General features: G+C 39.2%; 1 protein-coding gene across 1 annotated transcript in view; it reads left to right on the forward strand.

Annotated features, from left to right (window-relative positions):
* LOC110153344 (disco-interacting protein 2 homolog C) overlaps window positions 1–27,300 on the forward strand; it is a 304,174-nt gene that overhangs the window by 153,146 nt on the left and 123,728 nt on the right. The window contains exons 3-4 of the mRNA XM_055151871.1: window positions 16,150–16,266; window positions 21,026–21,151. Coding sequence (XP_055007846.1) covers window positions 16,150–16,266; window positions 21,026–21,151 — 243 coding nt within the window. The remainder of the gene's footprint in view (window positions 1–16,149; window positions 16,267–21,025; window positions 21,152–27,300) is intronic.

Genomic DNA, 27,300 nt, shown 5'->3' on the forward strand with positions numbered 1-27,300 from the left:
CTCACCCCGGTACTGTGTGGACGCCTGAAAACACTCATACACTGATGTAGATCTATGCACCACGAAATAATTCACTGCCGATCTTTGGGAGAATTAACAATTGATTGTCGATTAATCATTAACGTTTTTATTTTAAAATTATCATCATTATTATTACTATCTGCACTACTAATCTGCATAAATAAATTCAACTTAACGACATATAAACTATAACCACTCTAGAGCCACATCAGCTGTTTGATATTATAATGTGTTTAATGGAGTTTGTGCTCACAGAAACAAAACTTAAAACTTAATGGCTAATTTGCATAAATTAAGCAAAGAAAAAAAACAGCTCTTGTGTCGCTGATGTGGTTTAACTTCTGTTGGATTAAAAGACATGACTCAGGTGAATACAGGTTAGTGTGATCATATTTGCGTTTGTCAAAACCAGGACACCGTACGGGGGGAGGGAGGTGGGGCCTCGTCATTGACATTGCGCGATTCTCACCTGGTAAAACTTTTTCATGTTTTTTGGTGTTCTGGTGCTTTGAGGTCCCTGACACCCCCGTTGGACACCGACACATATGTGCTGCTTTGTACACTGTGCACATGGCCTCCCACTTGTCTCAACTGGGACGGAAAGCATGGAATTTCTTGTACAAGTCATCGTTAAATGCACATTTGTGCTTTGGCATGTTGCACACTGACCAACTGTTTGTGTCTGCTCGCTCCTTCTGAGTGCAGAGAGAACTATGAGAGACATTCAGTTTAATGGCCCAATGAAAGATAATGAAAACCGGGACATTTGCATCACTTTATTAAAAAACAAAAACAAAACCCAGACGCCCAGGACAAGACGTGAAAAACGGACATGTCCAGGGAAAAACGGATGTTTGGTCACCCTATAGCCGCAACACACAGCAACCAACATTCGGGTTGTCGATAAAAAATGAATGTAATCGATGAAATTCTTAATGATCAATTATTGATTAATTGACTAATGATGCCCATCCCTAGTTCACTATGTAACTTTTCTAGTGGTGGGCCGTTACCTGCTGCTTGTCACCATGGAGATGTTATTGCTTCGCCCGGAAAGTTCGCAGTATGGATTAAATGTCTTGATCTTTTATTTATTTCATTACACATATTTTGTCGCATGTACTGTATCTGTACTCTCCTCTCCACAGATCTGCCCTTTGACCCACCCTGGTCACCGGTTTGTCGGAGCAAAATGATAACATCTCCATGGAGACAAGCAGAAAAGTTACATAGCGCATCGTTAAATTCGACATATTAAAATTGTGATTAAATTTGACTGAGACAATAAAATCGAATGCCAGGAGCTTCTTGAACTGTAATGTGGTGCAGATTTACGGCACTGTGAAAACTCTAACCACAGTGTGTTGGTACGAGCCTGCACTCACTCACGGCTGACATTAATTAATATTAGGACTGCTTTACTACGGGGAAAATACTAATACAGTTTTTTTATTGTTTTGATATTCACAAACTAATGAAATAAAAAAGGCAGTTATTAACATACTGTGTGCTCATACAAACCACTACAGAGTTACTAGAAATCAAAATATTTTTATTCATTGCATCAACTGTTTTTGTATAACATGAATCAAATGTGATGCCGTTAAATCAATCAGGACTTAAAGGTCGTATAGAGAACCTGCAGTCACGAGACCATTTTTGTTATGGTCCCCATATTGACCCTCCTGATGACAGTAGCATTCTAGTAACATGGCTTGTCTGTGGTTGTGTTATAAATTCTCCAATTTATGGCAGCCAGTGTGAGAAATACGATTAACCCATCACATCACCTAAAAAGCCTAAAAAAAAATAAATAATCCAGACACCATCCCGTACAGACCTGGACAGGGTCAGCCCGATGTTCCTGATCTTCCTCCAATTGCGGTAGGTTTCTGTGTTCCCTGTTAACCCTGCGGGCCGTCCTCATTAGTGATGGGCATTTGATGAAATTTTCTTAATCGATCGTCGGAAGAATTAACGATCGATTATTGATTAATCATTAACGTTTTTATATTAAAATGATCATCATTATTATTACTATTAAATTTCTGTTGGATTAAAAGACATGACTCAGGTGAATACAGGTTAGTGTGACCAGATTTGCGTTTGTCAAAACCAGGACACCGTACGGGGGGAGGGAGGTGGGGACTCGTCATTGACATTGTGCGACTCTCACCTGGCAAAACCTTTTCCCACTGGACACCGAAACATATGTTCCTGCTTTGTACACTGTGCACATGGACTCACACTTGTCCCGAACACAACGGAAAGCGTGGAATTTCTTGTCCAAGTCATCGTTAAATACGCATTTGTGCTTCGGTACATTTCAGACTGACCGACTGTTTGTGTCTCGCTCCTTCTGAGTGCAGAGACACATGTACAGACCTGTTTGGTCACACTACGCACAACAACCTGCATTCGGTTTGTCGATTAAAATGAACGTAATCGATGAAATTCTTAATGATCAATTATCGATTAATCGACTAAGTTATCACCATGAACTCATAAAACAGCAGCATGTAGAACTTTGTACAAACTCACCACATCAGACCGGAGCAGAAGCACTGAGTTCGGGTAAGTGGTAACAGTAGCAGCCAACAGAGCTAAAAATATAGAAGCACTCACTGTAGCGTGCAGCCCCTCAAGACGGGATTCATCACTCCCTGCTCCAGCTCCTCTGAGCCCGGCCCGAGCCAGAGCTGCTCCCGCTGGGTCAGGACTCTGGTTTGGATCTAGTCCGACTGTAGCATTTCTCACACGAGGCTAAATGCACTTCATTTTATAAGCTGAATCAGTCGAATAGGGCCTATTCAGTGTCATCCACGTGGTGTCTTTTTCTTATTTCACATTTGAGTCTGTATTGCTCAACAATAGGAGGGTTTCAGTCACGTGATCACGATGATGCGCAAATTTCAGGTGGAGGGCAGGAAGTGAAGACAAACACGACAAACACGGCTCTGGAGAACACAGATATGGAGAAGAGTTCTTATTGTAAGGATTTAGAGCCAGTAGCAAGACAAAAGTACGAGCAGTTAGTCGACAAATATATTGGACGTGACCCTGATCTTATTGAAAATGAGAGAATTTTTGACTGAAGTAAAAGATTTGCCGACAATCGAGGCAGAGGAGATCACGAACTATTTAGCTCTTCAGACATCGTTCTACACCAGACAACAGATGAAGACGTGCAAAAGTTTGGAGGCATAGAACTTTTTTTTGTCAGTGAATGGGTCCACAACTTTGGTGCAAAACGCCTAAATGATGATTATCGTTTGGTCTTTGCCGGGGTGAGTGTTAATCTTATTTTATGTGTATAGACGTTATGGGAAAAAACTGCAGTGTATCGGCAGTGACCTCTATCTGAACTATTTAATGTCAACAAACGTCGTTCGCCGTTAGTCGTTAATGATTCGTTTATGTTTAGGTAAACCACAAAAAACAATTTAGCTTTGTAACAAACCTTTGATGAAGTGTCACTGCAGACACGAGCATTAGTGAATTCTGCTCCTCCCGACCGCAAACAGGTTTGTAATCCACTTTTTACGGCGTTGTTCTGTCAGCTTTTCAAACCATTTCTGACCTTTGTGGACGACTATATTTGGTACTCTTAAAAAAAAAAAAAAATCGCTTTTCCTTCTCTCAGTTAGAACGAATTGGCACAGCCGTAAACTCCACAACACATCAGCATTTTCCTCCAGTCAGTTCACTTCCTGCCCTCCATCTGATTTTGCGTGCTGACAAACGTAGCCCTGTGACGTCACGTGAAACCCAAATATTCAGAGAGGATGACCCCCTGAATACTGACGGGTATTTGGCACACCGATGTCAGCTCCACTTGTCTCGTCTGTCAGCTTCAACCGGGATCCGATACAACTGAACCCGTGTGTTTATCTCTCTGCTCGTTTCAGCTCTGTGCGCACTTCCACCATGCGTCTTAATGTGAAAATTAAACGATGACTCAAAAATGTGCTCACTTTACAACGGCGGTCGATTGAAGTGGATCAGGGCGAGGCCGTGACGTCACATGCAGGTTCTCTATATTACAAAAAAAACTGACTCTTGTGAGCTTCTAGTCATGTTGGAACTTTGTTATCTCCTCAAAAACAGACCTGGAGTTGTGTTTTGTCTCATTCACATATATATTTGCTCCTTGTGATGTCATGTAGTGGTAGTTTTCAAGCTACTTTCTACCTTTAGTTCACTAGAGTTTGGTCTGAAATTATGCAAGTAGTTCTAGTGAAGGTTTATGCAGTTTAAGAACACAGTGGTGCACTAACTAAACATTAACCAGAACTCACAATAACTTCTCCCTCTCCATTGATGGCTCCTCAGTCCCCTCCTCCTCCCACCTCCGTAACCTCAGCATCCTCTTTGACCAGACCCTTTCCTTTGAACACCACGTTAAACACATCACTAAAACCGCCTTCGATCACCTCCGGAACGTCGCTCGCCTCCGCCCATCCCTTTCCCCTCAGTCTGCTGAAACCCTCATCCACGCTTTTGTCACCTCCCGCCTCGACTGCTGCAGTAGCTGCTCTACGGTTCACCCTCCAAACTCCTCAACAGACTCCAGTACATCCAGAACTCCGCTGCCCGCCTCCTCACCCGCACCTCCTCCCGTGAACACATCGCCCCTGTCCTTGAAGATCTCCACCCGCTCCCCCATCCCCCAGCGCGTCCAGTTCAAACTCCTCACCACTGTGTACAAGTCCCTCCACAACCTGGCCCCCACCTGCCTCTCTGAGCTCCTCCACCACCACCACACCCCCGCCCGTGCCCTCCGATCAGCTGATGCCAACCTCCTGTCTCTCCCACCCAGGACTAAACATAAGACCTGGGGGGGGACCAGGCCTTCTCCGCTGCTGCTCCCACCCTCTGGAACTCCCTGCCCAAACACATCAGAGACTCAAAAAAGTCCTGAAAACTCATCTCTTTAAAAAAAAACTTTCATTAACTGTCTTTTTCTCTTGTTTGTCATTATTTGTCTTCCCATGTAAAGTGTCTTTGGGTATCTTGAAAAGCGCTATACAAGTATTATGTATTATTATTATGCTGTCATTTAAAAAAATTAGAGATTATTATTATGATCTGTATTAATTAATCTAATTAATCTCATTTTAATCTCACTAAAAATTGCTGGGAAAAGCCTTCAATTTGAGGTATTTTCATTTAAATTCATTATTACATTATTGTGGCAGATCAAAAGACTGATATAGATTTAAAAAAGTGACTTTATAAAGTCATTTTATTGTTTAACAAATCTCTCCAAATTGGCTGTTGAGCCCAAGTCTCCAGAATAAGAAACTGTTGTAAAGCAGCAAAGACGAGGAAATCTGAACATAATAACTTTTGTCTACTTAAAGACAATAAAAAGTCCAGTCTTTCCTTAACCATATTAAAAAAATACTATTGATAGAGAAATGCTATATATGAGATCACTGGTTTTAGTCCTGGTTTTAGTTCTGGTTTAGTCCTGGTTTAGTCCTAGTTTAGTCCTGGAATGGATTAATCTGGTTTTAGTCCTGTGTTAGTTCTGGTTTAGTCCTGGTGTTAGTCGGTTTAGTGGTGTTAGTTCTGGTTTAGTCCTGGTTTAGTCCTGGTTTAGACCTGGTTTTAGTCCTGGTTTAACCTGGTTTTATTCTGAAGTCCTGGTTTAGTCTGGTTTAGTCCTGGTTTAGTCTTGGTGTTAGTTCTGGTTTAGAGGCTCACAGGAGGAAGTGCGGTTTACGCCGCGTACGTGAGAAAACACGATCCACACGCGGCTCACGGGAGCACGTCGGTGTCCGCGCAGTAACTACGGAAGGAAACGTGGTCCCCGCGTCTCAGGTTAATGACGATGATGAAGGTGTGTGTGTTTGTTTGTGTGTTTGTGTGTGTGTTTGTGTGTTTGTGTGCGTGTCCCTCATGTGGCAGGTCACTATAGGACAGTAGTGCAGACATCATGAGTCTATGCAGGTTGTTTTCAGATGATATTATATTGTTATTTTCTTTTATATTTCACGTCGGGAGAATAATTTCCAAGACACGAATGTGTTTTTACCTGTGCACTGCTGCCTCTGTTCTACTGGCTCTTCGACCTCGTCCATTGTGCGACAGACGTTCACATCGCTCTTACTGGCGCGCGTTTTGTGTGGGTTTCCGCAATGAGTGGAATTACCGAAATAAAAAAATGTATAAATGTGTTTTTTGTGTGTGTGTGTGTTTGTCAACAACACATAAAAAAGGTTTTATAATAAAGCAACTCGCATACAGAAACACTAAAGTTAGAGATTAAAAATGAGATTAACGCGATTAAAAAACATAATGCGCTAAATATGACTGTAATTAAATTAATTTGCAATTAACACGATAATGACACCCCTAATATTATTATTATTATTATTATTATTATTATTAACTGTATGACCACATGACATCACAAGGTGGAAGAGAGTGTTTTCTGTTTGAGAGAAGAACTAAGCCTCAGTGTGCAAGGGTTTGTGTGTTAAACGTGTGAATGAAACAAAATCTGAAAATATTGTAACACAGGATTTCACGCACAATAAATCACTTACACGAGCAAAACCTTTGACTTATAAAACAGCCGCACTATTAATAACTTTCACACACATTTTACACATTCCATTCTGATGTTACGACACTGGCATGACACATCAATCTGTCAGCCGTCATGTCATAAAAATAATTGGAGGTAACTGTAACTGTGGCGACGAGGCTCCGCCCCCCCTCTGTCCTCTGGCTCTGTCCTGAGGAAACGCAGCGGTCCCTCCATTCCTCGCGCCTGACGTGGAGCTGGGATAATGCCACTCGCACCAGCTCTGTGTTATGTTAATGTAGTGTGGTTTGATAATTCAGGGCCGAGTGTGCGCGCCATTACCGTCGCTCTGTTTCAAATGTACCAAGTCTGCTTCAGCCAGTCTCGAAAATTACTACGCTGGCTTCAAAATATGTTCTTAAAGGTGCAGTAGTTTTCAGGTTGGGGGTTCGTCGTGAACTTGTCTTCACGGCGAGGTTATTGATTTGCCGGTAATGTCCCAAAGTATGACATTAAGCTGAACTATTTTGGATTTCTTTCTCAATTACAAGTGTTTACCTTGAAAAACCTTGATTTGTCCTCTGAGCCGCTGACAGATCTGACATGTAACATGCATTTTTTCAACAATATTTACTTCCGCCAAGGAGGTTATGTTTTTGCTGGCATTTGTCTGTTTGTCTGTTTGTTTGTCTGTTTGTTTGTTTGTTTGTTTGTCTGTTAGCAACATAACTCAAAAAGTTATGGACCGATTTTGATGAAATTTTCAGGATTTGTTGGAAATGTGAAAAGGAAGAACTGATTTCATTTTGGGGGTGATCCGGAAGAAATCCTGGATTCTGGATCACTTTGAAATTTTAGTTAACATTGTGGTAAATGGGGCCAAAAATTTTGTTTCTCAATATCTCGGTTAATTATTGACCAAACCCCATGAAATTTGACTCAGGGATGGACAATGGGATCCTCTTTCATATTCCAAAGGCTGATCCGGATCTGATCCAGAATTAGATTTTATCGCAATTTATATAAAAAATGGGGGTAGTCCTTGGCGGAGGTCTGCGCTCTCTGACTGCTTTTCTAGTTAGATTTAGATTTAGAATATTTGTTGTGCTTTCAATCTGCTCTTGGGTTTTTGTGTCAGTTGCATAAAGTAGTTTCAGTATTATCACTTATTATCTATATTTTCTTCAGAATATTTTTTATCTACAAATGAATCTGGCTTCTGATTTGGTGAACTCTCGTTGTTGGCAGTTTTGAGAGACTCTTCTTGAACCAGCTGGAAAGTCCCCCTGAACTGTACCCTTTATGAAGCTAAGTTAATCTATATTAAAAAAAATAATAATAATAGTTATCATTATATATACTGTACATATACAAGTTACAATATATCTCAACACATCTGTTCATATATACAAAAAAAAAAAAAAAAAAAACATGCAAAAATGATGTGGTCTCAACTGTGCTTCAACTATTTCAGGATTTTATCTGACATATTTCAATGAAGACCTTCCTAAACGTGATTCTGAATGATTTTTGAACAAACTCTGTAACTTTTCTTCCCAAATCAACAGTTACAGATGCTATAGCACATGGGAAACAAGAAAAAATTACCGTATTTTTCTCACACTTTTTGGGGGAAATTTATTTTATAAAATCAGGGACCAGGAACTGACATTTCATCTTGAAAGGCAAGTTCTAGTAATAACAATAGAAGAAAGAACAACAGACTGAATAGGCATTAATATGTTAACGTAACATATTAACAATTATTCAGATAACTATAGCATAAACCACAGAACATACATTTATCAAATCGATCTCACTCTGAATCACTAAATCCATTGAATCCATTAAATTCTTCATTCTCGGTGTCATTTCTGAGCGACTCCACACCACAACTTCATTTGTCAGTGAAGTCCAGGCTTAGTCATCCAGTGACTTCCAAGAAAGTTGCATGGTGTATCCTCCCGGTTCCCGTGAAGTTGTGTTCTACATCCCCACTTTCCACCAGTCCCCCACAAGTTTCTCGCTCACTCCAAACTTTCTTTTTACTGCTCGATTACCGTTTTCTGCTGTATTTCACGACTTGCAGCAGGACAGAGGCTTTTTCTGCAGGAGACATGCACAGAAAACTGCTACACAAGCCTAGAACCTCTTGTGGCTGTCAGTGTGAAAATTTTAATATGTAAGTCGCGCCAGAGTATAAGTCGCCGGAAACACCCAAACCATGAAAAAAGTGCGACTTCGAAAAATACGATATTTAAAATACGATTTCATAGTAAACGTCTATGAACAAATGAGGATTATATTGATAGTATATATTGAAAAAAGGTAAAACGACATAAACAAGGCTCCACATTTGGTCTACTACATTCATTTCATTTTATTATGATATAGAAGCTGATTTTCTAACTCAATACATCACACTGTGTGACGCGGCTGACTAAAGGCCGACGAGAATATCCCCAGAGAAAGGAGGGGGACGTTCAAGCTGAGAGAATGGGACGTCCAAGCTGGGACTTTCAAGTCAGGGGGACGTTCGAACCGGTATTCTCAATTTATATAAAAAGATTGCATTTTATTTTTGGCCTCCAGACGTTGAAACACTCAAAATATCTGGGCTCAGACTTCATTATATTATTATTCATCATTTATTTGTAACTGCACAAGTGTTGTCACGATACTGTAATTTCAAACTTGATTTTGACAAAGAATAGTCCCAATACCAATTTCGATACTACGATGATAGTAAAAACACTCTTTCTTTAGATAATAGAATGTCATTTTCAGCTTATACTAGTCTATGTGCTCTTATACTTGCTTCTGACACAGCTCCAAATCATTCTAAAAATTCTAAAAATATTCAGGAAAGGTTCATTTCTGCCTCGTGAACGTGACTAGTTTTGATTCTTTTGACAACACGAAACTTCTCTCACAAAATTGTCACCACCTTTTGATTTAATTGCTGATTGTTGGTAATTCTCCATTCCAGAATAAATCCAGTTTGACCATGGGTTTTATGAGCCTTAACCTGAACAGTGTGTCATCGCAACTACACTCCGGGCCTCTCCTCCTCTGGGAATGAGGCATAACTTGTGATGCCTGTGTTTTTAGTAAGCCCAAACGTGCTAATGTATCAAGCCGTTAACCATTGCTGGATAATGACAGAGCACTGATCCAGTTCTACTCAGGTTCATGAAACTCAACTCTGCTGATCCAGACTTACGCGTTTTACTCCGGAGAGACAATTTGGAGCTTCACTATTGATTCTGATGAACTTTTAGCCATGTTATAATGTTGTGTGTAGTTTCATTCATTGTCATTCATTCATGCTTGAGTAACTCTTTATTATTTCCGTATTTTTTGCATTCTTAAGTCGCTCCGGAGTATAAGTCGCACCAGCCAAAACATGTGTATTGATGAAGAAAAAAACATATATAAGTCGCACTATTTGGGGGACATTTATAAAATCAGAGACCAGGAACTGACATTTCATGTTGAAAGTCAAGTTCTAGTAAAAACAATAGAACAGAGAACAACAGACTGTTAACGTCACATATGAACAGTTCTTCAGATAAATATAACATAAACAACAGAACAGAACAAGTTTATCAAACTCTCCATCTCACTCCAAATCATTAAATCCATTCAATTTTTCATCCTCGGTGTCACTTCTGAGTAACTCCGCTTCCTCTTCTGTGTCGCTGTCGTCAGACTCAGCATCAGTTCCAGTTAGAATTATTCCAGCCTTTCTGAATCCCGACTGGATGGTTTCGGTGTCACTGAAGTCCAGGCTTTGTCCATCCATCCAGTGACTTCCAGGAAAGTTTCATGGTGCATCCTCCATTACCGTGGTTACCGTGAAGTTGTGTTCTTCATCCCCGCTTTTCTCCAGTCGCTCACTCTAAACTTTCTTTCTGCTGCTCGATTACTGTTTTTGGCTGAATATTTCACTACTTGCAGCAGGACAGAGGCTTTTTCTGCAGGAGACATGCGCAGTAGAGCCAAGTGACAGTGGTACAGGAGTAATAGTAGTACTAGATAGACTGGTCCACAGAAACAAAGGGACAGTGTCAGCATCACCTCCAGTCTCTCTCTCTAAAACCTTCAAATCAAGCAAGAAATCTCAGGGTAATAATGGACTCAGACTTGAACTTTAACAGCCACATCAAATCAATAACATCTGCAGCCTTTTACCATCTAAAAAAACAGAGCAAAAATCAAAGGTTTACTGTCTAAATCAGACTTGGAGAAACTTATCCATGCGTTTGTCTCCAGTAGGTTAGATACTGTAATGTTCTGCTCACTGGTCTCTCCAAACGAGCTGTGAGACGCTGCAGAACATCCAGAACATCCAGAACATCCAGAACGCTGCAGCTCGGGTCCTGACTCAAACTAGGAAGTACGAGCACATGCGTCCTGTGCTCAGGTCTCTGCACTGGCTTCCTGTGCCTCAGAGAATAGACTTTAAAGCAGCTCTGCTTGTACAAGTGTCTCCATGGCCGAGCACCAAAGTCCATCTGTGACATGTTAGTGTCATATGAACATCTCACACTCTGAGGAGCTCAGGGACCGGCCTCCTGCTGGTGCCCAGAGTCACGACTAAACAAGGGGAGTCAGAGTTTCAGGTTCATGCAGCTAAAACCTGGAACAGTCTGAACATGTGAGACAGACTCTTCTGTGACGCTGTTTAAATCCAGACTCAAAACATTTCTGTTTAACTGTGCAAATAACTGAAAGGTTTTCATTCCGCACTCTTCTCTCCAATTTATGTCTCTCTTTTTTTAATTTTAATCTTTATGATTATTTATGTTTTGATTAGTTTTTATTATGATTTTAATGTATTTCTTATTCTGTAAAGCACTTTGAATTACTTTGTGTACGAATTGTGCTATACAAATAAACTTGCCTTGCCTTGCCTATATACTGACACACAACACAAGAGCCTCTCGAGACTTCAGTGTGAACATTTTAAGGATAGTATAAGTTGCAGGAAACACCGAAACCATGAAAAGACAGTCTGAAAAATACTGTAGTCAGTCTACATCTCCAAAGCTCAAAATGCTCTGTTCCACCTTGCAGTGTCATGAAGTGATAGTTTTCAATCTCAAAGCTATTTTTTTTTTTAACCTTTTGTTCAGTAGAGATTGGAAATTCCAAGGCGGAAATCATCCAAATGATTCTAGTGAAGGTGTGTGGAGTTCAAAAACACAGTGGAGCACTTCCTGTACTACCATATGACATCACAAAGTGGACCAGGGTGTTTTCTGTTTGAGAGAAAGACTCAGGCTTGATATGCAGGGTTCGTATATGAAACATGTGTGAATGAACAGATCTTTGACGCTCTCTAGGCTAAGTCACTCCCCCTTCAGAGCACTATCACAACACAGTGTCAGGTTTGTGAAGTTGTAGTCTGCAGTTTTGAATCATGTTTTTTAATATTTCTGGAGGATTGTCGTGAGGGAGCATGGGGGATATAAACTTGGACAAAACTTTCAGCTCTAACTATAAGGAAGATTCAAATAGGACAGGGGAGAGATCGCTAAATTACTGAAACATACACGGATGACATCTTAAACCTCTTCAGGCACGTTTTTGATGAGGGAAAAATGATAACACGGCAGCTCGTGTCTGCATCTCCACAGCACAAGTGTAATAGATTGGAGTTTGTGGCTAAGTAAATACATATTTTCATCGATTCATTGCAGAAGACCTTGGTCCCAGTCCTGTTGTGAGTGATGAATGAGTACTTTCTTACCAGAGACCTGACATTTCCACAGAGCAGAGGGCACGTAAATATAACCCCAGACAAATCAAATCATCTCCTTGAGGTGCGTTCAAGGCCCCTCCGATTTTTTTTTTTGTTCAGCACAAACTCAGTGTCAATGCCATGTTCAGTTAAAATACCTCACTCCGCTGTTGATAGTTTTTTCTCACAGGCTTTACTCCTCAATGAGATGCACAGAATAACTGATAGAAGGATAGAAGTTATGAAATACATGCTGGGTAATTACAGAAAGGAAATACTGTGAAATGTTAAAGTGTCCTTGAATTTTCTTTGCTTAGAGTTTTGTGGAATATCTGTGTTTGATTTTGAGCCAGAGTGATTTTTTTGTTGTAAATCTTTAAGAACATTTTTTTTTTGAGCTTTTAACATTGTTCCCTTCAAACAAGTACCTAGAATTGAGTTTCGCATCATTCACGCTGGTTTTTATAATCTTTCAGTTTAAATTTCCCATAATTGTCGTGTCGTAGGTAAAAACCCTGCACAGTTTTTGATTCCTTAAATCATCAGACTTGTTCAAAATGCTTATGCCGTCCATTCACGCTCATTACTGCAAAGCTGAAGTACTCAAGTATGTCTAAATGCCAGTTGTTAATCAGACTCAGTGATGCCACTCTTAGTACTACTTCATAACACGTTACTGTAGTCTGACTACTTTTTTCAGTAAAGAGTATTCTAACGCAGTGCTATTTCCAAACCACTTGTCAGAGTTAAGTTACTTATCGAATACATTGTGCGTTACTATTTTTACATTTCAGGGCGACGTAGGTTATTTATTTATTTTTATTTTTTGGCAACGTGGGTTATGCAACCCCAAAGATCGTATAAATAGTTTCTGGTGACACATTTCCTATGATGTTACATCATCTCCGCTCCGCCACGAGTCAGATATAAACAATGGAGGGAGAGAGGGACGACTTTTGCAGCTGGAAATACAAACATTATTTTGATTTTATTTCAGCTGAGGATGGGCGTGGGGGATCAGCCGCTGCTGAAAGTAACTAATAAAGTCACTTGTAATCTAACTTAGTTCATTTTAAAAGCAAGTAGTCAGTAACTTAACCAAGTTACTTTTTAAAGAAGTAATCAGTAGTCAGTAGTCAGATTACTGTTTCAAAGTAACTATGGCAACACTGATCAGACTTCAACATATTTACAGCTTAAGTTGAAGTTTTCAGCAGTAGAGCTCCCCCTGCAGATCACTGATGAGAATACACTGTCAGGGAACAGACTCGACTTGTCCAGTTTGTTTCTTCTCTTTTCTTTTTTCTTTTTTTATTGAAATAAGGTCCTGTCATCACATAAAAAGACAGTGGAGATGATGCTCCCAATCCAAACATCCCATAAATACACATTTAACCATCACAGAGACTTTTCTAACAGACGTTTAATGAGGTAAAAATTAGGGCCCGGCCGATATGGATTTACATATTAATGCAGGTCCAGTGACATACATATACGGCCAATATATCTATCAGTTGGGCCCTAATAAAAATATTAGCTTTGCTTTAAGATTTTTCAATTTGAGTTGGCCCAATTGCCAAGTTTCAAAGGCAGCAATTTAGATAACAGAATGTCCTCGGAAAAGAACAAAATATTATATCACCAGCCTTTTCTCAAATTTGAAAGCTCCTGGAGTTGTTTACAATGTGCACTTTAATAGAATCCTGCTTTTTAAACACATATTGCAAATTTAATTACAGTGTACAATATTTCGACAATTGAAAAGCTACAGAAACGAAGAAGGAAATTCCTGCTTCGATTTACACCTACACAATTCTTCTGTTATAGGGGACGAGCATTAAACTAGTCCTGAGAATACACAATAAAAGATCATACAGCGATCCATCTCTCCTCTTATGGGAACCTTTACAGCCTCGTCTTTTCCCAGCAGGCTCGTGTGCTCTTCGCTCGTGGGTTTGTTTATGATCACGTAATGCACTTTGGAGTTTTCTTCTTCTGGACTTTTCCGATCTGTTCCGGGTTGGGATGAGGGGATGAGAGGACGATGAAGATGTACGACGTGAGGAGTGTGAGGAGGATCCCGCTCTGGTAGATGTCCGGAACACGGGGCTATCGCTAACAGATGTTATCGATCGGTCTGGCGGAGGTGCACTTTGGAGAAGTCGATGTGTAGTTATAAAAGTCTACAGAGAATTGTCCGTTGTGGTTAAATACAGTGTAAATGATTTGATCTGGGTTGAACGAGGGTTGAATTGTTACTAAATTGGATTAAATACATTGTTTTAAAGCCTCAGCATGTATCTTTTTAGGTTTTTTTGTTTTCATTTTGGATGGTTATATTGCGCTAAAAGAAAAACATGTGTCCTTACTATGAGTGGGCTCGCGTCTCCACAAACCTGACTCTTGGAAATGTTACTTTTCTATAATATTCCACTGTATGGCATAAAATGTTTCAATCTCCAAGGTGATTATTCCAAAGTGTGGTTTTGAATTTCTGTTTCGAGGCAACATGCAATGACCAGAAAGTGACATACCTGTTAGGGTTGTCCCGAACCAATCACGTCATCAGAAATCGGCGCTGATCATGTGACTGCGGATTCGATCCAGACTCGGATGTTATGTTCCGATCAGGTATCGGATAAATAATATACGTATATAACACACAGGACACAACAGTTTTTTTTTTTTTTGTTTGTTTGTTTTTGTTTTTTAACGGAGGCGTGGGATTTGCTCAGGGACGTTCAGTTAGCTCGTTTATTGAGCAGTGGGACCGATGTTGTGGTTCGCGCTCTGCAGTTGGTTTGTGGATGTGGTGGCGTTTTTATTTGGTAAGATTTTGTATTATTTGGATTTCATAGATGAAATGTTTAAATGTAATGCACATGCAAACATATAATATCAAATATACAAACTCTAGATCAGACATGTCCAAACTATGGCTCGTTTGCCAAATGCGTCCCTCAGACAAATTTTTCTTGGCCCTCAAGCTTCCAGGTGAATTGGCCCAAATTATCTTGCATCAATGAAAAATTTACTTTTTATTGCAAGTTTTTTGAAAATCTACCTTGATAAAGCTTATATTGAATATTTAGTGTGTGGTTTTAAGGATCTTAGCATGAATATAAACTGATGGCTCATTCTAACATGTTAAACATGCACATATTTCAATTATTCACTGTATTGAGCACCAGTCTATGGCCCTCGATCAGCCCTCTGCTTCGTCTGTGCTTACATATGTGGCCCTTGATGAAAAAAGTTTGGACACCCCTGCTCTAGATTGTGCAGAGTCGAGTCTCAGGTCTGATCTGATTCTGGTCTGGTTCCTGTTTTGTTCAGTTCATTAAGTTTACTAAGTTACACATTCCAAGACCAGACTGTGAAAAGTCAAGATTTTCAACAATGATGGTTCATGGTTAGAAAAATTAATCAAATTAAAGTTTTGGACATTTGATTTTTCACAAGTTCAGCCCAAATACGACACATTGGAATCAACACAATCTGATCCCTTGTACATCCTGGATCTTATTCTTTGCTCGTAGTTCATTTTATAATGTTTTATAGAAGTATCGGATCAGGACTCTGTATCTGCAGATACTCAAAATCAAATGACTCGGACTCGGGCAAAAAAATGTGATTGGGACATCCCTAATACCTGTACTTTCTAGTTCTGTATAAAATGGCTCTTATATACTCTATGTCTGTGGTTGTTTGGAGGTTTTCATGTTTAAGTTTTTGCATCCACATCACATCCACATGACATACTTTTACCAAGAGCAGATGCATCAGCAGATCTTACTTTATACCATAAACCGTCTCATCTAACCTCTTTGTTTTTGTGTGTGTCCAGTGTCCGGCTCTGAAGCGCCGATGGGCCAGGAGAGGAAGACTCCGGTCACTCCATCTTCATCGTCCCGCTACAACCGCCGACGGTTATCAGGCTCCAGGGATGAGCGCTACAGATCAGGTACGAGCTCCACTGCTGCAGCTCTCTGCCTGTCTCTGTGTCTGGGTTTAATCAAGAGTGAGAGGGCATCTGGGGCCGGCACGACTACAGTTAGGGTTCAGGTTGGGAAAATACTATTCCAAACTAAAATTCTGAAAAATCTGAAAGGCACTGTACCTGATTTTTACTGTCTTAAAAACATGAAAAACAGACCTACAGTTTGCGATGATCTTTAGGTATTCCTCCTTTACCTTCCTAATTAGTGCTAGCATGCTAACACGCACTTCCTGATTGTTGGACACTAAGTCTACATTCAGACTGCAGGGCTTAATGCTCAATTTGGATATTTTTGAGAAATCCGATTTTTTTTGCGAGGTTGTTCACATTTCCAATTCAACGTCCCAAAAGCAGAGGATTTTTAGGACTTGAGCCTTGACTTGATAAAATGGACTGAGACTTGGGACTTGACTCGAACTCGAGGCCTGTGACTTGAGAAGCACTTTTCAGTCTGAATTGTTTCTGTTCTGACCGTAATGATTCACACTAAGGATCTTGTCAAGACATTTAAAAAGGAAAAGTTTGCATTTCTACATCTCTTATATAGTCTAAAAATACTCATATATAAATTTACTACAACATTATAAATACAATTTATCTTGAAATGATTTGAAGCTCAAAGCAGACAACTTGGACTTGACTTGGATTTATGGGCCAGTGACTTGAGACTTGACTTGGACTTGCCTGTACTTGACTTGGGACTTGACTTGGACTTGAGGTCAAAGATTGGAGACTTACTTGAGACTTGCAAAACAGCGACTTGGTTCCACCTCTGCCCAAAAGTGTCCTGCATGCATACTGGAGGACACAACAATGTCAGTGCTCAGTGTTTATGGAAGTCGCCTAAACACTGGTCCAGTTCTTTGTAAAATAGACAGGTAACACATCAAGATTTGTCCTGGTGTAGTCCTGGTGTAGTCCTAGTTTAGTTCTGATTTAGTCCTGACCCGCCCATGTGTAAGTACTACTCTCCTGCAAAGCAAAATTCCAGAACATAAAACCCGCCCGTTTCAGCAACTATTTACCCGTACTCGCGGGTACCTGACCCGGTGCAGGACTCTGCTACAGCGCGTAACTTCTACCTTCCTTCAGCATGTCCAGAAGTCCAACTTTTTGTACGATGGTTACGTCTTTCTCTGCCTTTTAGGTGCGACCGCAGGAGCCTTTGTCGGTGCAGAATGTTTCGTCGACATTGTTGGTTTTGTTGAAGAGAAAACTTGCAAACATACAGCACTTCAGAATCGCACTGATAGAGATCCAACATTTATGTAAATTTGGCAACTGAACTGAACATTTTGTACTGTACAGGAGACACAGCACAGAGGAGACTGATTGACAATGATCTACAGTCCCTTAGCCAATCAGGATGTAGGGGGGAAGAAACACAAAATATCCGCAAAGTCCTGGGTCTTCCCCGGGGCCAGAGGCGCCCAGGAGGCATCAGAACAGATGCCCGAACCACCTCAACTAGCTCCTCTTGACATGGAGGAGCAGCGGCTCTACTCCGAGCTCCTCCCGTGTGACTGAGCTCCTCACCCTATCTCTAAGGGAGCGACCAGACACCCTGCGAAGGAAACTCATTTCGACCGCTTGTATCCGCGATCTCGTCTTTTTGGTCATTATCCAGAACTCATGACCATAGGTGAGTGGAGGAACGAAGGCTGATGGTAAATCTAGAGCTTCGCCTCTCGGCTCAGCTCCCTCTTGACCACAACAGTCCGATACAGCAACCACACCTGCACCGATCCGCCTGTCAATCTCATGTTCCGTCCTCCCCTCACTCTTGAACAAGACCCCGAGATACTTGAACTCCTCCACTTGAGGCAAGGACTCCCCACCCACCAGGAGAGGACAAGCCACCTTTTTCCGGTCGAGAACCCTCTCCTTGAGAGGGGCTGGACTGTAGTTCTGTTTTTCATATTTTTAAGACAGTAAAAGTGACGTACAGCACTTTTTGTGCTATAGCAAAGAAATACAATCTCCATAGAGGCAGACCCACTATCAGAAAAGTTGCATCGTGCTCCTTTAATGTTAGTATTTCTCCAATTGATCAAAAGTGTCTTGAAGCACACCCGTAATCTTTCGCTGCTGTATCTGCCTCTGTCTTATCCCACAAAATCAAATCTAATTACGTTATAATTAGCTTCATTAATCAGATCACTTTTTTATGGGTTATGGAAAAAAAACATGCGATAACAGTTTTTAATTTTTGCCGATAGCTCCTTCCTCAAACTAGATAATGAGATAAGGAGACTGGAGAACTTGGAGGCTAGCATTAGCATGTCAATGAGACGCTATTTTCATAAGCGTTTTGATAATTATAGCATTTATTATTTATATTATCTGTTGTGCTTTGAGAGCGGAAATTTACGGCTAATCTATTTGAATTTTTAATAGTATTTTCAGTTGCTAAATATTCATTAAATGACCTTCAGATTAAGAGAATGTAATTTCAAAATAAGGTTGAAAGTGTCATAGTTAAAGTTACTCAGACTCACGTTGGGGATTTAAAGGGCCCATGTTACGTTATTGTCTGATCTCTAATATTGTTAGAATGTTGTTTCCCCATCACAAACAGACCTGGAGTTGTGTTTTATTTCATTCACACAAATCCTGAATATATTTAGGCTGAGTTCGTCTCTCAAACAGAAAACACGGTGTTCCACTTTGTGATGTCATGTGATAATACAAGAAGTGCTCCACTGTGTTTTTAAACTCCACACACCTTCACTAGAATCATTCGGATAATTTCAACCCTTGAATTTTCATTCTCTTCTGTACTAAAGGTAAAAAGGATCTGTTAACTTGAAAACTACCTCTTCATGACATTACAAGGTGGAACAGAGCATTTGAGCTTTGGAGATGTAGGCCCCATCCACACTAGGACGTATTCGTTGTGGATGCAGTGTTCGTTCACACTAATCTGATGGAAAACAGGCTTCAGAGACAGAATGATCTGGTGCCTCCAGCTCCCACGAATTCATCTGAGTACAGATCTGATCAGGTGAGGTGACCCCGGGGTCAACATACCATATACTATTTTGACCCTGGGGTCAGAATCCTATTATGATATGTTGACCCCCCTATAGAATATTGACCCCCTATGAAAATCTATATTTTATGAATAAAGAACTTGAATTCTATAGAAAAACTTTGAATATGAATACTATATCTGTTAATTAAAACACACTGACATATTTAAAAGTGTTTTTTGCAGAACTCAAATGCATTTTTTATGTCGATTATAACTTTTGAATGTTAAAAATTACTTAGTTGTTTAAACATATTTTACTGAAAATAAGTAGTTATTAATGAGTTAGGTAATCAAAGTGATGTTTAATGATTTGGAATCTTGTTCAAATAGACAGGGCTGATCTATTGAGTAGTTAAATAGGAGATACCTATGGCTATATTAATCTGACCCCCAATATGTTTATTATAGTTATTATGATGTAAAGTAAGAAGTAATGTTAGCTGAATATTTATTTATAAAGGAAGGTCAAAATCCTGTGACTACAGTAATCTGACCCCCAATATGTTTATTATAACACAACATGACTAAATTCAAGGTCATTATTCTTTCAAACCATTGCCTACATTGACATTATGATGAAGGATTATCTGAACATAAACAAAAAACCATAACAATGTAAAATAAAATATAAAAAGTGACCAGATTACTATGTATATACAATTTGAACAATACGTTACATTTACACAAAATACCAAGTTGTTATCATCAAAACATTCCTTAAAATACCTTAAAAGAAAGTGAATATGTAGCAATATATAATAAAATGTAAATGACAAATGAAATGAGAAATAATGATCAGATAAGTAACTAAGTAAGGGGAGTCAAAATCCTAAGGGGGGGTCACTTTACTATAGCGGTACATTGACCACAGGGTCAATATACTATGGGGGTCAAAATACTATCTCACACCGGCACTGTGTGGACGCCTGAAAACACTGATACTCTGATGTAGGTCTGTGCGCCGTGAAGTAATTCACCGCCAAAACACTAAGAGGCTAGAATATATGTCCATTCATATATACGATCTGTGTGTACGACCTGCAGACGTATAATCTCTGAAAAATTTAACATGAACCATCTCCAACACGAACAGAAACACAGAACAGACTCACCATCAGCAGAACACCCCTCTGTCACAGAAAGAACACTCATATTCCACTGAGTCGTGTCCTTTAGTCTGACAGAAGCTGAACTGCATCAGCGCACAATAGTGAGCTGTTTTTTGAGTGCTTAGTTTATGCAAATGAGCCATGTGGTTTTAAGTTTTGTTTCTGTAAAACGTAAACAAATGTGCTCAAAGCTGTGTGGACAGGGAAAACTTGTGGACATAGAAACGACGCGTCTGGATGAAGATGGGTTCCGATACGGTAATACGGTGATACGGTGATTCATTTCAGTGTAAACGTAGTCGTAGACAGACTAATAATAAAGATTAAAATGTGTGAATGATACAAAACACGACTCTAGCTCTGTTTTTGAGGAGGGAACAGTGTTATAGCCCCACAGATGTCAGTTTTGGGCAATGCAGAAAAAATATCAGTGCCAAAAATCTGCTAAATTTTCAACAATGAGCCAATACTGATATGTGGGGAAGTCCTCTGATATGCTGGTATTTCTAATGCACACTGCCTAGTTTCAGTTCACTTGTGTGTTTGTGTGTTATTGATGGTTTTGTGTTGTTGTTTGCAGATGTGCACACAGAGGCGGTGCAGGCGGCGCTGGCCAAACACAAAGAGAGGAAAATGGCCGTGCCCATGCCCTCCAAGAGAAGGTCTCTGGTGGTGCAGACTTCTATGGACGCGTACACTCCCCCAGGTAACAGTCTGTGCCTCTGCTCTGTCATACCACTACCAGCACATCAAGTCACTTTAGGAGAACTAGTCATGATAATCTATGCTTTTTTTTTTTCCAATATTTTTATTAATTTTCAGACAAAAAATCTTCACATGAACAATTGACCACGTTAACACAGGTCAACATATAACCGAAAAAAAATAATAACAGGGGGATTCACACACTCACACACTCATACACATTCACAAAACAATATTTGCACAATACATTTTATCAGTCGCAGGTAAGTCAGAGATTCATATTCAGTGACCATATGAACTTAAAAAAAAAAAAATGGGTAGAGAAAAATACATAAATAAATGAATAGATAAATAAGAATAAAATCTAAATTAATTCATACAAAAATAAAATAAAGTAAAATAGGTAAATAAATAAAATAATAAATAATAACAACAACAATAACAACAATAGTAAAAATAATTATTATACATACACATCATTTCTACTTTTTTGGATATGATATTCAAGTAAGGTTCCCATAATTTCACAAAGTCTTTTCGTTTTCCCTTTGCTATAAATGCCAATCTTTCAAGGCCGACACATTCTGAAAGTTCCTTAACCCACTGTTTTGTTGAGGGAGCTTCAATATTTTTCCAGTTCAGGGCGATGGCTCTTCTGGCATGTAATAGTCCAACTTCAAAACTATAAATTACAGCTCATCAAACCATAGGTATCAACCTGGGTAAACATAAACATAAATTAGAAAGAAAATGTGAAATATACAATTAGAAGATCTAGTTTAGATAACGTATGGACACAGAGTTAGTTTATCATGTAAATACTAAACACATTTCAAGATGCACTTCGTAACTTTTCTGGTTAAGCATTTGGCTCTTGCCTGTTTCCATGGAGATGAATGTTCAACAGTAAGACATTAAACTTACTGGACAATCTCTATGGACTCACTTTTTTACCTGGTCCTCGAAGGGTTGACCAGGTTTTGTATTCACCCTGTGTGTGTGTGTTTGTGTCTGTCCACCCGCCATAATTCCACCATTTATGAACCGATTGTCACCAAATTTGGTACGTGGGTCAAGCCCCCGTGCCTGATGCCGCAAAAAAAGTTTGGTGACGATCCGAGGTCATTTGAGGTCACACGGGTCAATTGAAAGGTCACTCCAATATAAAGGATAGGCAATTTCAGCAATTTCTGAATCATCTGCGGCCTAATCAAATATGCGTTTTTTGTCATAACTCCATGAAGGATCGAGCTCGAGCAACAAGAGTGTCTCAAAATCTCAGGAAAATTATTATCTATTTATAATTCTATGCATTTGTATAGTAAAATATTAATAGTTTTCGATTTTAATCCCTAATTATAACAGTTCCCTTTCTCTTTCAGTGTTTGCCATTAAAATTATAATCTTGTTTTTTTTCTGGTGATACACAACACAATGATCTATTGTCACACAACTAACAGATCCACAACTCATGAAAAAAAATGACATTTTTGTTACACGCGAGTAAACACAGACATTCTCATGTGTGACCAATATCACACCAGGTTGTTATCTCTGATTGCTCTTTTTTTTTTAAAGAAATAAAAACACTTGCAAATTAATACATGCTTGGCACATAGCTCCATAATGTGCCCAAGGTTTCCCGAAGTTAAGCCAATAAAACTATGAATAGGTCTGTAATAGATTATTACCAATGATGTACCTATGCATTTTGGTTTGGAATAAATAGTTTCACAATTTCTAACTTAAAATAATGTCTGCATTTGGGAAACACACTTTGTAAACTACTATTCTCTTTCCAATGAGGAATTTAGGCGTTGGAGCTCCCTCTGCTGTCAGCAACAGTAATTAACATACTAACAGAGCCACACGTTTGTTTATGAACACAATTTGTCTGTAGAATGAATCCGGTGATGGTTTATGGGTTTAAAAACGGTGTTGGAGAAGTCAGAAGTTTTATCTATGACGCAACTGAACAGCCAAAATGCAAACTGATGATATTTGAGGCTCAGAGAAAACAATGTTGGATTAATGGACTAATTAAACAAGCATGGATGAAACTAAATACAACTCAGGTATGTTTTTAACCTGCGGACAACAGTATAACAAGCTTAAACAGTCAAAAGGTCTATTTTAAAAGTCTAGTCTAAAAAGAAAAGAGCTCGATAAGTTGGAGTGTAGTAGTTTGTTTCTCATTTTAGCATATTCCCAGAGGCTATAACAGAATAAGTGTCCCCCAAGTGTCTGTGTTTTGAACAGCCTGTATAATTAACTGTATTCCAGCCTTGTAAAGTGATTGAGGGTGTTGGCTTCGGGCACAGCCTCGGTCACCACCACAATGAACCTATAATCAGCACGTATCTCTGTGGAAGGATTTGTTCTGGACACTGTAATTGTAAACATGTAACAGTTTGTCCCGGCTGTTCTCTTCTGGGGCGTCTCATTGTTTTTATATTTCTGCTCTTAAGAACCGGTATTAAAGGAGATCTAACAGATTTTTACTGCTTTAAAAACATAAAAAATAGGAGTAGTTCATTTAAAACAGATGCAGACAGTACACAGCAGACCTAATTTAAAGGTGCATTGTGTAACTTTTCTGGTAGAGGGTCTGTCAAATACTTTTCACCACGGACATGTTATTGCTTTGTCTTTAATGCTCCACTTTATGGCATTAAACCTTTGTATCATCATGGAGACCAAACCAGACCGAGTTACAGATCAGATCTGTGGAGAGGCAACCCGCTCACAGTCAGAATACCTGTTTTTCTAAGTATTTTTGAGCTATAAAACCAACTGTAATTGAATAAATGTGAGGTAGATCTGTTTAATGTCATACTGAACTTTCCAAACAGAACAAAGAAGGTGAAGGACCGACTACCAAAAAGTTACACAGTGCACCTTTAATCTCAAGAACTGCTGGGTCAAGACAAATTTTGCTGAAATACATTTGGAACATGGAGTATCTCGGGGTCTTGTTCTCGAGGGGAGGATAGAGCAAGAGATTGACACACAGATCAGTGCAGCGTCGGCAGTGATGCGGTCGCTGTATCAGACTGTTGTGGTGAAGAGGGAGCTCTCGATTTACCGGTCAGTCTTTGTTCCTTCTCTCACCTATGGTCATGAGCTCTGGGTAATGACTGAAAGGACGAGATTGCGGATCCAAGCGGTCGAAATGAGTTTCCTCCGCAGGGTGTCTGGGCGCTCCCTTAGAGATAGAGTGAGGAGCTCAGTCACACGGGAGGAGCTCGGAGTAGAGCCGCTGCTCCTCCATGTCGAGAGGAGCAGTTGAGGTGGCTCGGGCATCTGTTCCAAATGCCTCCTGGGCGCTTCCCTCGGGAGGTGTTCATGTCCCACCAGAAGGAGGCCCCGGGGAAGACCCAGGACACGCTGGAGGGACTATGTCTCTCGGCTGGCCTGGGAACACCTTGGGGTCTGGGAGTCCCTGCTTTGACTGCTGCCCCCATGACTCGGCCCCGATAAGTGGAAGAAAATGGATGAATGGATGAACATTTGGAACAAAAATCTGGTAGCGGGCCTTTAGGTGCTTTTAAAAGTGCTTAGGTCAGCAAACACTAGACTAATGCTACATGATGCACACTTTCAACACTTTTTATTGGAGGGAAGATGGTGTCATCTCCTGTAGCGACAAAAGCAGCATCAGTATTTGCACTAAAGCTACTGATATTATCCCATATATATTGTCTGACAGGTACAATAAAAGTGAACTTGCTGTAGATTCTCTATTGTAACTTGGTAAATTGGGGACTCATTTAAAGCAGCACTATGTAACATTACTGGTGCAGGGTCCACAACCTGTTTGTCTCCATGGAGATCAGAATAAGCAAAAGATGTTCATTTTGTCTTCTTATATACTTTAACTTCTTGGGTTCTTTTTAAAGACAATGCAGTAAAGTGAGATCAGAATAGTTTTTATTGCCACTGTCAGTGAACAACAATCACAAATTGCACTGTAAACCCAAATAAATTCCCTGAACTCAAAAAAACTGAGGCAATCGATTACCTCAATTATTTTAAGTTGATAAACTTAAATCTTGCAGAATTTTAAAAGTTGGATGGTTTGCTACTTGTACCTTTTCATAACAGGTCAATTAAAAGTGCTTATTTAGATCAGCTCAAATATTTGCAGTTAATATGACTCATAGTTTTCTTAATTATTCTTATTATTTTGTTCATTTATTATGACTTAAATTTGGGAGTTTTCAAACCACTAGAATAAGACTCTTTGAAATTGTATTGCATTTTAGCATGTACTATCAAAATTAATTTTATTTTAAAATCATCCCTATATGAAACAATAGAAATAACTGGACTTTATCATTCTTAGTGTTTAATTGCTACAGTCTACTAAATTGTACCTCATCTATTTTTTTTAAGTTACGCTCACTTATACCCACAATAGTTCCCTTTGATGAAAAAATATTAGTTAAAATTACTCAAAAAGAAGAACATATTACAGCAACTTGACTATTTATAAACTTTAAGTATACACAACTTAATCGATTTAAGTACTTTGAACATTCGGTGCAGTTATATGCTTAGGCAATGTGGTGGCCAATGGAATAAGATTTTTGTTTAACTTAAAATATGAAAATACATCTTGCTACACAAAAAAAAAAAAAACTTTTTGCACTTAAAATAAGAAACAAAATTGAATGTTTCTTGAGTTAAGAAAAACACATTTATTCCATTGGTAGATAATTTTACTTCTCAAGTTGAATTGACTCAAATAAAGCAAAATGTTTTTAATTTAAGTATTTTATAATTTACCTAGATGTTGTTTTTTTTCAGTGTAGCACAGCCACAAAAAAACTATTTAGCCTTCTAACAGACCTTTGACGAAGTGGTCACTACAGACACGAGCATTTGCAGACTCTGCTCCTCCCAACCTCAAATTTAGGTTTAAAATCCACTTTTTACAGCGTTGTTCTGTGAGCGTTTCCCATGTCTGACCTTTGTGGACGACTATCTTAGGTACTCTTAAAAAAACACTTTTCCTTCTTTCGGTTAGAACGATTGGCACAGCTGTAAACTACACAAAACACAGACATTTTCTCAGATAAAGACCGCCGGTGTTTTACTTCCTGCCCTTTACTTCCTGACATCACATGAAACCGATTTATTACAGGTGTTTTTATTGCAATTTTTTTAACTATCTGCAGGGTCACCTCTCCACAGATCTGACCTGTTACTTTCTGTATCACCATCTTATCTATATAGAGATAGATACATGGACCCGGTTGAGCAGAAGTAAACAACAAGGCCAAAAATTCAAGTTAATGCATCTGATATAAAAATGTATTGAACAGATACATATGTACTCTAGTTTATGAAACTGTTGACCTTTTTTCTGTACCATTTTTGGTTCTAAAGTTCCATCTGTTTTAAACAGACCATGTATGAAACATGGAACAAAAATTATTTTCCCAAATTTCAAAGACCTGCAAAATCATGTAAATAAATGGATGTATTTCATCATATCTTGTGTTATTCCATCTTTGAACTGTTGATGAAGGGACATGATTTTTCAAAAAAAAAAAGTATTTAAAATGATAAAAATTTGCTTGGAAGGACTGACATATTTTATATAGAAATAGTTTCCTTTCATTGTGAAGTAATATTAAAGTATTTGGAAGAAAAAAAGCGACAAATGATGTAAAATCCTGCACCTTCTACTTGTTTGCACAATTTTCCCTCTGTTACTTTTCCCTCCGTTACCATGACCTTTCTTAATAAAAAATCTCATGAGTCAAAAAGTAAGAGGTTTTTCAACCTAATCTTGTACCATATGGTAGAAAACTATATGAAGCAAATATTCAAACCAGTTTGTTAAGGATATGGAAGTGAGAACCAAGAGTTATCACTGTTTGGATTTGCTGCATATTTCATTCCCTCCGTTACCAACATGAGTTTTTACATTTTTGGTCAACAACTTGAAAGAATATCACAGGTTTAACTTGACCCTGTTGGAGTGTAACTCTTTCCTACATTCTGATACTTTACTTATTTCAATAGTCCCTCTAGTTTCTGAATAAGAGACATTTGAATGTCACAAATCTGCGACTGTTTCCCTCCGTTACCACTTGACCAGACCCACATGTGATATGCCATACTGTGGGACTTTCCATCTCC

Source organism: Boleophthalmus pectinirostris, unplaced genomic scaffold (genome assembly GCF_026225935.1).
Source record: "Boleophthalmus pectinirostris isolate CB_2022bp ecotype Guang Dong unplaced genomic scaffold, ASM2622593v1 HiC_scaffold_16, whole genome shotgun sequence".
In the NCBI taxonomy this organism is placed as follows: Eukaryota; Metazoa; Chordata; class Actinopteri; order Gobiiformes; family Gobiidae; genus Boleophthalmus; species Boleophthalmus pectinirostris.